A 12,191-nucleotide genomic window follows, 5' to 3' on the forward strand; every position below is an offset into this window, starting at 1 on the left:
AATTTACCAACGTTTATAATTAGGATACTGGAGTACAAATTTATTTTAAAAGATACAAATTCATTTCAAAAGGTTTCCAAACAGTAAACTGCGTTAGACAAAGTATTTTGGCAATACTTCATAAATACATTTACATACATGGATTTTTATATAGTACATATTTCCCCATAAATTTTAACATAGATGCATATAAAAAATATATTTACTAATATTATTAACATACGCTCAATTCTCCATTTCAGTAGGTGGCAGTAATGGAACCGTCAGCTGGTTTGTCAATCCTATTAAACGCCGAATAAGAATAAGGAGCCTAACAGGAGAAAAGGGGCTAATGTAGCTGTTCTTCTGCTCACTGACTGTAACGTCCAGAAAAAGAAGAGGAGAAGGAAGAAAAGACCCTTCAGAAAGAATCGAAGGCTAAAGGTCCGACTTTCTCGTACAAATGTTTGAGGATACGCATCTGTATGATGTCTAAAGTCAGTGGAACAGTAGACTTAATTTCTCTATAGCATCTATTAGCTAGCTAGCTAGCTGACTGAAGTAAATTACTGTTCATGTGAGATGATGAACCATGTTTCGCTGTTCCGGTAACGGAAGTGCCGTTTGATACCGCGGTGTCAAATAAAAGATGCTATTTTTTTAATTTATATTTTGGTCACATTAAATGTGTCTTGGGACAAAATCCAAAAAAAAAAACCCACAAAATGTGACTGTGAGTACAGCCGAGTGAAGATGAAATTACAGCAAGAACAGCAATACTTGTAAGCATAACTAACGTTTACACAGCAGGTAAAAGTGGCCCAAATCCGATTTTTTTCCTCATATGTGACACAGATGTGTCATCTGTGTGTCTGTGTGAACAGCAAAAAAACGCAATTTTCAATTCCGATTTGAGATGCTTTCATATGTGGTACTGAAATCCGATCCGTATCCGATCTGCGGCGATGCGACTCAGTCTGAGCAGCCAGATCGGAATTCATGCTGAGACTCAGAAAAGACCGGCTGCAGCGCCGGAGAACAGCTTAAAGTATCCGAGGACACGAACAAAGAAGTGACCGAATAACGCCCCCTTTTTACGGCCAACTCGAGCACATTGTGGGTGATGAGTCCAGCTGTCAACCACTGGAACTTCATAATAGCTCAAGTGATGCTGGCGAAGATCCGGGAGTGACAGTTGTTCACTGGCCTTCATGACTGTTTACCTCTGGATGAGCCGCCTCGTGTTAGTATTGCTCTTTTGTGCATCCGGGTGAGTTTAGGAGCTGCTCTCTACAGACATGTCGCATACAGGTCACATTTAAAAAATAATGTGAACAGTCAAACAAAAAATCGGATTTGGTAAGGGAATCAGATTCGGTCCACTTTTACCTGCTGTGTAAACGTAGCCTAAGTAACGTTAACGCAGACCTTCAGCAGACATGTTTCATAGTGACTCCTTGAAAAAGACCAGTTGGAAATCTGCCCATAAAATGCAACTAAATAAAGAGCTACCCCAGTAAAGTTAGCTAGTTTTGTTATCGATATTTGTCTTTCGGCCCTAATAACATTTGAATGGACTATGGAAGCTAGTAAAGATTTACATTCACGATAGTACGACCCCAAAGAGTGATGCACACCTTTTCTTTTGTGGTGGGACATTTATCATACCGTTCTTTTGTGTTAATACAAAAAATAAGAGACAATATTTCCAGTAACCAGTGTGTGTATACAGTGCTGTTTTCTTACTTACTATTTTCTATTTTTTGTAAGGACTTTAAAAGTTTAAATGAATGTAAAATGTTATAATGTTATTCATTCCAAGAGAACTGCAAATGTGCTATTATATTTTCAAGCTGTCTATTTGAAGACTGCATCTAACTTGACACAATGAGTCTTTTGTGGATTTCTAAAACTTAAATTCCACAAGACATTTTCTCATCTGCACTCTCATGATTGAAAACAACCTTTTTAAATATAAACATTCTAAACAGTTAAGCGTCTGTTTAACCTTAAAGACTGTGAAAGTCATCATCAAGCCAACTGTATATCAGTATACAGGTAACATCACTTTTTAGAGGACTTTCAGTATGCTCACTGTTAGAATAAATATGGGCAAGTACATGTTTTTAAAAACACTGCAATGATCTGGAGGAAAACATGGGTGTGCACAGTATGTGTGGTCTGGAAGTGCATGCATTTTATTCCGATTGGAAGTCTTGTCTCAGTTTTTCAGTAAAAACACAAAAAAGGGCTGTGACAAATGACACCCAAACCACAAAGAAAAGGCGTGCATCATTCTTTGTGGTTGTATTGTCATGAATATGTAAATCTTTACTATCTTCTATAGTCTGTTTGCGTGTTATTAACACCAAAAAATGAATACAAAAATACGACTAACTACATCAAGTTTTGATGAACTGACAGTTGAACATCACTGTTTGCTACTAAGAGACTTGAATTAACTTTTTTTTAAAGGAACTTTTTATTTTAAAGCAAAATACTACAATGACAACATATGAAATGTTGAAACTGAGAATTTTAATGTTTTTTGAAAAATATATGACCATTTTGAATTTGAAACAACATATTCCAGAAACGTTGGGAAGGGCGCATGTTTACCACTGTGTTTTGTCACTTCTTCATTTAACAGTTCTCTGTAAGCATTTTGGGAAATGAGGAGACCAACCGCTGTAGTTTTAAAAGTGAAATGTTTTTCTGTTCTTGTTTGATATGGGATTTCAACTGCTCATCAGTTCAGGGTCTTCTTTGTCGTATTTTCTATTTCATAATGCGGCAAATGTTATCAGTGGCTGGCAGGTCTGGACTGCAGGCAGATCAGTTTTAATTGTTGTAATTTGTGTAGAATGTGGTCTGACATTGTCTTGCTGAAATAAGCAAGGCCTTGTTTGAAAAGATGTCTGGACGGCAGCATATGTTGCCAAAACATGTATATATCGTTAAGCATTAATGGTGCCTTCACAAATGTGCATGTCACCCATGCTATGTTCACTAATGCACCCCTACACCATCATGAATACTGACCTTTGAACCCAGAGAAGATGATCATGGCCATCAAATACTGGTTTTTGGCCTCGTCTTTTGCATACAGAGATTTTCCCCAGATTTTCAGAATCTTTTAATGTTACTAAGTACTGTAGAGGTTTAAAAGCAAAAGTTCTTTATTTTATGTTGAGATGTTAATCTTGAATTGTTGAACTATTTGCTCACATAGTTTTTCACAGAGTGGTGAACCCCTCCTCATCTTTACTTTTGAATGACTCTGTCTTTCTGGGATGCTTTTTTAAATACCCAGACATTTTACGGACCTGTTGCCAATCAACCACCAGGTATTTTTTTTTGTTTTGTTTTTTGCAATACACAACTTTACCAGCCTTATTTTGCCCCCATCCCAACTATTTTGGAATGTGTTGTTGGCATCCAATTCAGTATGGGCACATGTAAACAAAATGTGTCCGTTTTAACGTTTGATGTGTTGTCTTTGTACTATTCGCAATGAAATATAGGGTTTAAATGACGTAATTGTATTTTGTTTTTATTTACATTTTACACAACCTCCCAACTTATTTGGAGATGGGGTTGTAAATAAATACTGGAAGATGAAACTGAAATAAACAAGGATAGAAACTTGGAGAATGGAAAGAATGACTGATGTGGAGGTAGATGGGGCTGATGTGCAGAGATGAGAGATGGAGGACAGCAGTGTTAAGGCAGCCCCAATTCGTTAGGGATACCCCATACTCATCTGTCCCTCCTCATGCACTGATGTCAGCATGAATAGAACATGAAAGAGTAGATTCACCTGGTTACCAGTTCGCTAACAGAATATTTAGAGAGACTTTTAATTAAATTTTTATTAAGGGAATAGCAGGCTGTTCCAGAAATGTTACTGTCTTATTTATTTATTTATTTATTTCCTTTTTGCTGTAGGTATCACCACATGAGAAACAGGAAAAAGATTGCTGAGCACAGAAGTGGGGTCCAGCTCTTAACTGGGAGGATCAGGAAAGCAATGGCAGTGTACCATTTTTGTCTAAGTAGGTAAGCAGAAGGCAAATAAATAACTTATTAAATAACTATTTACATAGACCACTAGTAAACATTTATTCATTTTTTGGTCTATATTCATTCTTGTTCATTGTTCAGGGTGATGGCACTATATTCAGTATATAGGATTGTAAACTTTAAATTTATTTCCAGAAGAGATACAAGTAAAAAAGAGCAAGGCAAGCACCAAAACGTCTGGAACAGTGTGATATGGATGAGTCAAATATAGAATGGATAGAGCCACAGTACCATAAGTCATGTTTGGCAAAACCCGAACAAAGCAGAAGAACCTTATACCAGCTATGAAAAGCATGGTCGGGGAAATGTTAACAGGCTGCTTTGATTTTTTTTTTTTCCATACCAGAGAGGACTTGAAGTTAATGTGAGCCCATCTGCCAAAATGTTAAAGCTGAAGAAATGCACCTTCAAAGTAAATCCACTAAGGATTGTCCCTAGTCATTACAGAGCTGAATCCCACTGAAATGTTGTTGGGGACTTGAAATGGGCTGTACATTCAAGAAACTCTCAAATATAGCAAATCTGAAAGAACCGAAATGGTAAGCAAAAATTCTTTCCTGTAGACACAAAGCTGTTTTTCTCTAAGGGGGCAATACCAGTTACTGTATCCAATGGTGTACTTACTTTTTCAACAGAAAAAAACGACCTCACGTTTTTTTAAATTAATAATTCCAAAGTCAATTTTTTTTGTGTATATTATAGGTTAACTAAAGAGCAAATACTTATGTCCATGTGTTTTAAAAAATGTGTTCATATGCGTTCATATGCACTCATATGCGTGCGTTGCAGTCAGGACCATTAGAGGCAAGCCTGAGTCAAGTCTGGAGACTGTATACTATCAAGAGCAAAGATGGTGCCGGTGTGTGGTGACATCTCAGGTGTTCTTCTACCTGTTGTGTATATGTTTTTATTGTTTGTGTCGCTGTTTTGTCAAGTGTATATGGCCATAACTCATCAGGGAACTCTGCTTTATATTATATCTGCTTAATCTTATGTTAATCTTATGTTTATCCATCTGCACATATGCACACCTTGCTGCACATATTGCACTTTCTGCACACCTTATTGCGCATCTGACCACTCTAGCAAGCAAGCAAGCAAAATTTATTTATATAGCGCTTTTTACAACAGGTGTTGTCACAAAGCAGCTTTACAGAGCAATCAGTATTACAGAGAGAAGAGAAAAGAAAAGAAAAGAAAATCCGGGTCCGAGCCCCCATGAGCAAGCCAGCGGCGACGGTGGCAAGGAAAAACTCCCTAAAGAGGAAGAAACCTTGAGAGGAACCAAGACTCAGAAGGGGAACCCATCCTCCTGTGGTCGACACCGGCTAGCAAACATTATTAGTATGAAGAATTATAGTACAAAGTGGGAAAAGAAAAGATCTGAGGGTGAGGACTGCACAGCATTGTAAGGCAAGAAACTCAGTAGTGGTCAAACCGGTCCAGAAGGCTGGTGAGCTGCGGCACCAATCAAGGCAGAAGAGGCAACAGCATCAGACGCACAGGATCAGCTCAGCAGAGAAAGGAAAGAAGAACACAGAGTCAGTTCTGTAAAGAGTGGCTGACCACAGATTACAGTATAACAGAGCAGCAGAGACTCCAGCAGGTCTAGACCTGATAGGGAAGACTAATCACCAAAGGCTTGACTGTACAAGTAAGTTTTTAGCCTAGACTTAAAAACTGAGGCTGGGTCTGATTCCTGAACATTAACAGGAAGATTATTCCAGAGCTGGGGGGCTTTGTATGAGAAAGCTCATCCCCCTGATGTAACTTTATTAATTCTAGGTACCAGTAGTAAGCCCTTGTGATCTAAGTAGACGTGATGGTTCATAGTAGGAGAGAAGTTCACTCAGGTACTGAGGGGCGAGTCTGTTTACAGCTTTATAGGTCAGTAATAGGATTTTATAATCATTGCGAAATATAACTGGTAACCAGTGCAGGGCTGATAAAACTGGGCTAATATGGTCGAACTTTCTTTTTCTTGTGAGGACTCTGGCTGCAGCGTTCTGGACTAGATGAAGCTTGTTGAGGCTTTTGCTGGGACATCCAGACAGCAGGGCATTACAGTAATCTAGCCTTGAAGTAATGAATGCATGAACTAACTTTTCTGCATCCTGTAGAGATAATGCATTTCTTAATTTAGTGATATTGTGGAGATGCAGGAAGGCTGTTCTAGTGATATTAGTTATATATGCATCGAAGGACAGATCAGCGTCTATCACGACACCAAGATTTTTAACAGATAAGCTTGATGCAACTGAGAAATTGTTAAGTGTTAAGTTAGACAGTTTGTTTCTATCTGATTTTGGACCAAGAAGCAGGACCTCTGTTTTATCTGAGTTAAGTAAGAGGAGGTTACTCGACATCCAGTCTTTTAATTTTATCATCCGGTTTGATATATATATAATGGAGTGTCATCGGCATAGCAGTGGAAATGTATGCCATGTTTACTGATAATGGTGCCTAATTGTAGCATATATATATATATATATATATATATATATATATATATATATATAATGAATAATATAGGCCCTAAAACAGAGCCTTGTGGAACACCATACATTACTTTTGCAAGGACAGATGATTCGCCCTTTACATTAACAAACTGATAGCGATCAGTGAGGTAGGACCTGAACCAGGAAAGAGCTGTTCCTGTTACCTCTACAAGGTTTTCCAGTCTATCTAGTAAGATAGTGCAGCATTTGACACAATAGACCACTCTAAGATCAAGGAGAACTAGCAAAGACACATTTCCTTGGTCCGTGAATAATAAAAGATCATTTACAATTTTTACTAGTGCTGTTTCTGTACTGTGATGTGGCCTAAAACCAGACTGAAATTTTTCATGTAGATTATTCCTATGCAAATAAGAGCTTAATTGTTTGGCTACCACTTTTTCCAGGATCTTAGATATAAAGGGGAGATTCGAGATGGGTCTATAGTTTGATAGTTCACAGGGATCGAGGTTAGCTTTCTTAATCAGCGGTCTAATTACTGCAAGTTTATTATTGATAGAATAGGCTTGGTTATTTCTGGTAAGATTTCCTTGAGTAGACCTGTAGGAAGTGGGTTCAAAATACAGGTAGATGGTTTTGCAGAAGAAATTGTTTTAACTAGTTCATTTTCTTGAAGTAAGGTAAACGATTCCAGCCTATCTGCAGTGACTGTAATATTCTAGATTCTAGGGTCTAGACTGGCATTATAAGCCAGCAGGTTTGTGGAGTTTAACTGTGTGTTCAGAATTTTCTGTCTAATTTTTGCGATTTTATCACTAAAGAAATTCATAAAATCATTGCTGCTATAGGCTAATGGCATCTGGGGTTCAGTGACTGTTTTGTTCTCTGTTAGTTTAGAAATTGTGCTAAATAGTAGTCTAGGATTGTTCTTATTGTTTTCTATGAGAGAGGAGAGATAGACTGAGCATGCTGTAGTAAGAGCTCTTCTATAGTCTATAAGGCTCTCCTTCCAGGCGGACTGGAACACTTCTAATTTAGTCAGACGCCATTTTCGCTCTAGTTGTCTGGCAGTCTGATTTAAAGCTCGAGTGTGATCATTATACCAAGGGGCGAGTTTTTTCTGCCGTACTATTTTGCTTTTTAATGGAGCTACACTATCTAAAGTAGTTCGAAGAGGTGGTCATAGTATCTAACTCAGTAGGGTTAGATGGACAGCTGACAGAAGCTCATAACTGCAGGAGGTTTCTGATAAAGCTGCCAACTTGGAGGAAGTTATAGTCCTCTTAACCTGATAACATGGTGATGAATGCACATTACCACTAAATTGGATTTCATAGTGGTAATGTGGATAATGTGGTAGTGGAGATTAAGTAATGGTCTGAGACGGCTGTGCTCTGGGGGAGAACGGCTAAGTTAACTATGTCTACACCAAAGGTCAGTATTAAGTCTAAAGTGTGGTTGAGGTAGTGTGTGGGCCCTTTTATAATTTGTGTGAATCCCATGGAGTCTATGATAGATAAGCCTTACTTAATGCGTCGTGAGGGTTGTCAATGTGGATATTAAAATCTCAGATAATTATTATTTTACTTGAAAACATCATTAAGTCTGATAGAATTCTTGTAAGAACTGAGAATATAGAGAGAATAGTGGCCTGTAAATTGTAATTAATAAAAATGAATTTTTATTTGTTCCTTGATCAAGTATATTTATTAAAAGAACTTCAAAAGAATGTATATCCTACTTTCTGGCTCTCGCCTAAAGTTTTAGTATGGATGGTTGCTATTCCTCCACCCCGGCCGCTTAAATGAAGGCTATGCACATAGCTGTAGCCTGTGGGAGTGGCTTCATTTAGAGCATCGAAATCGTGATCTGTAATAATTTCATTTACAATAATGGCTTTAGATGTCAGGGATCTTATGTTAAGCAGTCCTAGTTTTAGACCAAAGGTGCGGTCGTTGTAAACTGGTGTAACTGGTCTGATATGAATGAGGTTACTAAGGCAAACTTTTCAAGGCTTTTTGATGTGTTGTTTTATTCGAGGAACAGACACAGTCTCAATTATATTTATACAATAAGCATTTGTAGAAGTGCTAGCAATCGGCTAATGTCTAGCAGTAACACTAGCATGATGAGCTGTAGCGATTTTATTTTTGACGCTACTTATGTGACCGCTTTGAAGTCAGTGGATGGCCCTCTCGATGTTCCGTGAGAAGACGATGGATCCCAGAGGACTAGGGTGAAGCCCATCCCTCCGGTAGAGTCTGGCTGCTCCCAAAACGAGGACCAGTTGTCCACGTAGGCCAAACCGTTGCAGGCGCACCAGTCGCGGAGCCAGGACTGCAGCACGAAGAGCCTGCTGAACCGCTCAGATCCCCGCAGGCAGGTGGGAAGAGGGCTGGAGATGACGATCCTGGCATCCGTCTTCTTCCTGGCGGTATCCAGTAGCGTCTGGAAGTGCTCCTTCAGAACCTCACTGCGTCGGTCGGAGATGTCGTTGGTCCCGACGTGGATAACCACGGTCCCGAAGGCGTCGCGTTTGGGGCTGGCGACGGGGCCTGAGGCCAGCGTCTTCAGCGCTGGCGTTCCCAGGGACCAGGTGGGGCTGGGGCTGGCATGAGAACGGCGTCTCCCGGTGTTCGAAGAGTTGAAGCTGGCACGACCACCGAGGGGGAAACTTCCCGGGAGGCTTCGAGCTGTGACCTCTGCTGAAGGAACTCGTCCTGCCTCTTCAGGAGGGCGGTGATCTGCCGGTCCAGCCGGGCCAACTCAAAGCTCAGGGCCTGGAGAGCTCAGTCCTGGGAAGACGCCATGTTGAATGGGCTGAGGAGAATCTGTGTAAGAGACAGAGAAATTGAAAGAGAGAGGGAGAAAACAAAAAGAGGGAAGAGGCGTGAGGGGTTAGCGGTCTGGAAGTAATTATTTAAGTGAAAGTTGAACGCTGCTCAATCTGAAGTTCTAAGCTGTGGTGCTCTCTGTCGCTCGCAGTGACGTGCTCCACTCTACTCTGACGTGCTACTCTAGACACTTTATTTACCAATATCTGCACATATTTATTTATTCAGTATTGTCATTATATGCCGTTACCTGTGCCTCCTTGTACAGTCAGTGTACTGCGTCTTTCATCTCAGGTTATAGATCTTATTCCAGATTGTTGGATTTTTCTATTTGTATGCATGCATGTAGATCTTTTTATATTTATTCTTCCTGTTTATATTGTTTACATCCTTATTACTATTACTGTCCTTTGTTGTGTGACTGCTACTGGCTGCTAAATTTCCTTCGGGATCAATAAAGCATCCATCCATCCATCCATCCATCCATCTGTCCATTCATCCTTACATTGATCCTACCATCCATCCATATCTGTCCTTTCATCCTTACATTGGTCCTACCATCTATCCATATCCATCCATTCATCCATCCATCCGTCTTTTCATCCTTACAATGATCATACCATCTATCCATATCTGTCTGTCCATCCATTCATCCATCCTCCATCCATCCATCCATTTGTCCTTTCATCCATCCATCCAGTTGCGTTGTTATACAGTTGAGCGCATGGGATTAAAGTCATGGATGTTCTTTGAATTTGGCCGATTTGCTATCTCTGTCGGCGTGTTCAGGCAGCTTGGCCGCTTGATTCTCTGGCGTTCTCTAGAGGCCTGGTATGTTTGGTTGCGTCCCGTTCGGTCTGATCTACATCCCTGCATTTCTTCTTCAGATCTGGAAGTATTAACTGGAATAATTTGCGAAATATCTCCTATGTGTCTCCATTGGAGCTGAAGTATTGCTCTGCTATGAAAATTTTTTCATCATTTTCAAATAAGAGATTTATGCTGAATGACTTTATATCCTCAAAAAAATATCCTGAAAAAAACGGTGCTTTGTCCTGTTATCTAACATCTTCCTATTTCATATGGTTGTTTTTTAATCTAAGATTTCAGACTCGTCATCTGTTGTACTTGATTTTGACAGTGTTTCTCAGTGGGGGATTTTAGGGGATGTAGGTGATGCTACTGATGGGTTTACATCAGAATTTTTATATATTGTTGAATCTTTTAATTTTGTGCAACCTGTTTCTGACCCGACACATAATCGAGGGCATACTTTGGATTTATTCTTTACTCTGGGGCTTACTCTTCATTCTCTTCATTTGGAAGACATGTGTTTCTGATCATGAAGATATTATTTTTCAGTCTGTCTTTCAATCTAAAGACATCTGTAAACCTAAACATATTAGACACTTTTGGTTTCTTAAGAGTCAGCTGCGGAATTTTCAATAATTTTTAATGGTTTATCTGCACAGATGTCACAGTTTGCAGATGTTACTGATTTTCCAGCTGTTTTAATAATTTATGCACAACTTTAGTAGATGATGTGGATGAAGAAGATTCATCTCAGTAAGATGGCTGTGCTAGTGAGCTAGTTTGCTAATGTTAAGGTTCAAAGCCATCCTACTTCATGTTATGAGCTGAACTATAACATTTTTTGTTTAGACATGCATATTCTCTGGAACCATTATTGGGCTTGGAACAAAGAATCAAATAACTATTATTCACAGTAGCCCTGTTCAGATTCCAGAAAACATTTACAGTTTTAAATACTGCACCATTGTCTTAACATCAAGGACACAATGTTCAAAGTCGGCCAACATGGGAAAGTATTTGCTAATAGTTGCCAACAGTTTTCTGTTTGCCTTGAGTTCTCCGCAAACATTTGTGAACAGCTGCAGTTTCAGGAGGTAGTTCTTCGTGAACACATAGGAGAACTGGACTGAGGATTAATGTTGAAATTGTTTACACAATAACATTCAACTGTTCATAGAGAACAAGTTTGCCACAAACGCTCGCCCCTTTCCCCTCCCCTCTATCAGAGCTCATCTTCTCTGCAGCGGAATATCTGCTCTGAGAGGAGAGTAAGCCTCTCACAAGCGCACAGAGAGATGCAAGTTTCAATTAAGACCTGTGATTGAAAAATTTAGTTGCAGCAGAATGTAGACAGAGCAGAATGCACAAAGCACAGACTGCACTGTTAATTTTAATTTACATTGATTTTTTTTTTTTACATTTACTTAAGGGAAAACTGATTTTGGTTTTGGTGTTTACATTTACAGCATTTAGCAGATGCTCTTATCCAGAGCAACTTACAAGAAGTGCTTTGTCTATCTAGAGAAAGTATCTTTGCTAGTTACCAATAGGTTAGAGAGAAAGACAGTCCTGTGCTCAGGTACTGCTAGACACAAAAAGTCACTGTGGATACCAAGAGAAAAGGAGCAGAGTTGAACACAGAACTCTGTGCAACACAATGCAATAAAATACAATACAGTAAACTACAATACACAGTGCAATACAATAAAATATAATATCTAAGTGCAACAAAATTAATTAATTCAATGCTCATTTAAGTGCTGTGTAAAGAGATGTGTCTGCAGTCTGCGTTTGAAGACGGCAAGATACTCTGCTGTATGGACAGCCAGTGGGAGTTCATTCCACCACCTGGGTGCCAGTATGGAGAGCATTCTTGATGCTTGTCTTCCTTGAAGTGCCTTGAAGGATGGCAGGTCAAGCCAAGCTGTACTCGAAGCTCGAAGGGCTCGTGGTACAGTTCAAGATTTCACTGTTGCCATCAAGTAGGTAGGGGCAGGTCCATTTTTGGCTTTGTAGGCAAGAA

At 39.4% G+C, this 12,191-nt stretch overlaps 1 protein-coding gene across 6 annotated transcripts in view; it reads left to right on the forward strand.

Annotated features, from left to right (window-relative positions):
* Positions 1-270: 270 nt before the first annotated feature.
* Positions 271-12,191, forward strand: part of st3gal5 (ST3 beta-galactoside alpha-2,3-sialyltransferase 5) — a 111,303-nt gene continuing 99,382 nt past the window's right edge. For all 6 annotated transcript variants that reach the window (XM_017682200.2, XM_037540551.1, XM_017682199.2 and 3 more), the window contains exons 1-2: positions 271-423; positions 3,928-4,038. In XM_017682200.2, coding sequence (XP_017537689.1) covers positions 3,938-4,038 — 101 coding nt within the window. In that variant the 5' untranslated portion in view covers positions 271-423; positions 3,928-3,937. The remainder of the gene's footprint in view (positions 424-3,927; positions 4,039-12,191) is intronic.

The sequence above is a fragment of the Pygocentrus nattereri genome, chromosome 8, assembly GCF_015220715.1.
Source record: "Pygocentrus nattereri isolate fPygNat1 chromosome 8, fPygNat1.pri, whole genome shotgun sequence".
In the NCBI taxonomy this organism is placed as follows: Eukaryota; Metazoa; Chordata; class Actinopteri; order Characiformes; family Serrasalmidae; genus Pygocentrus; species Pygocentrus nattereri.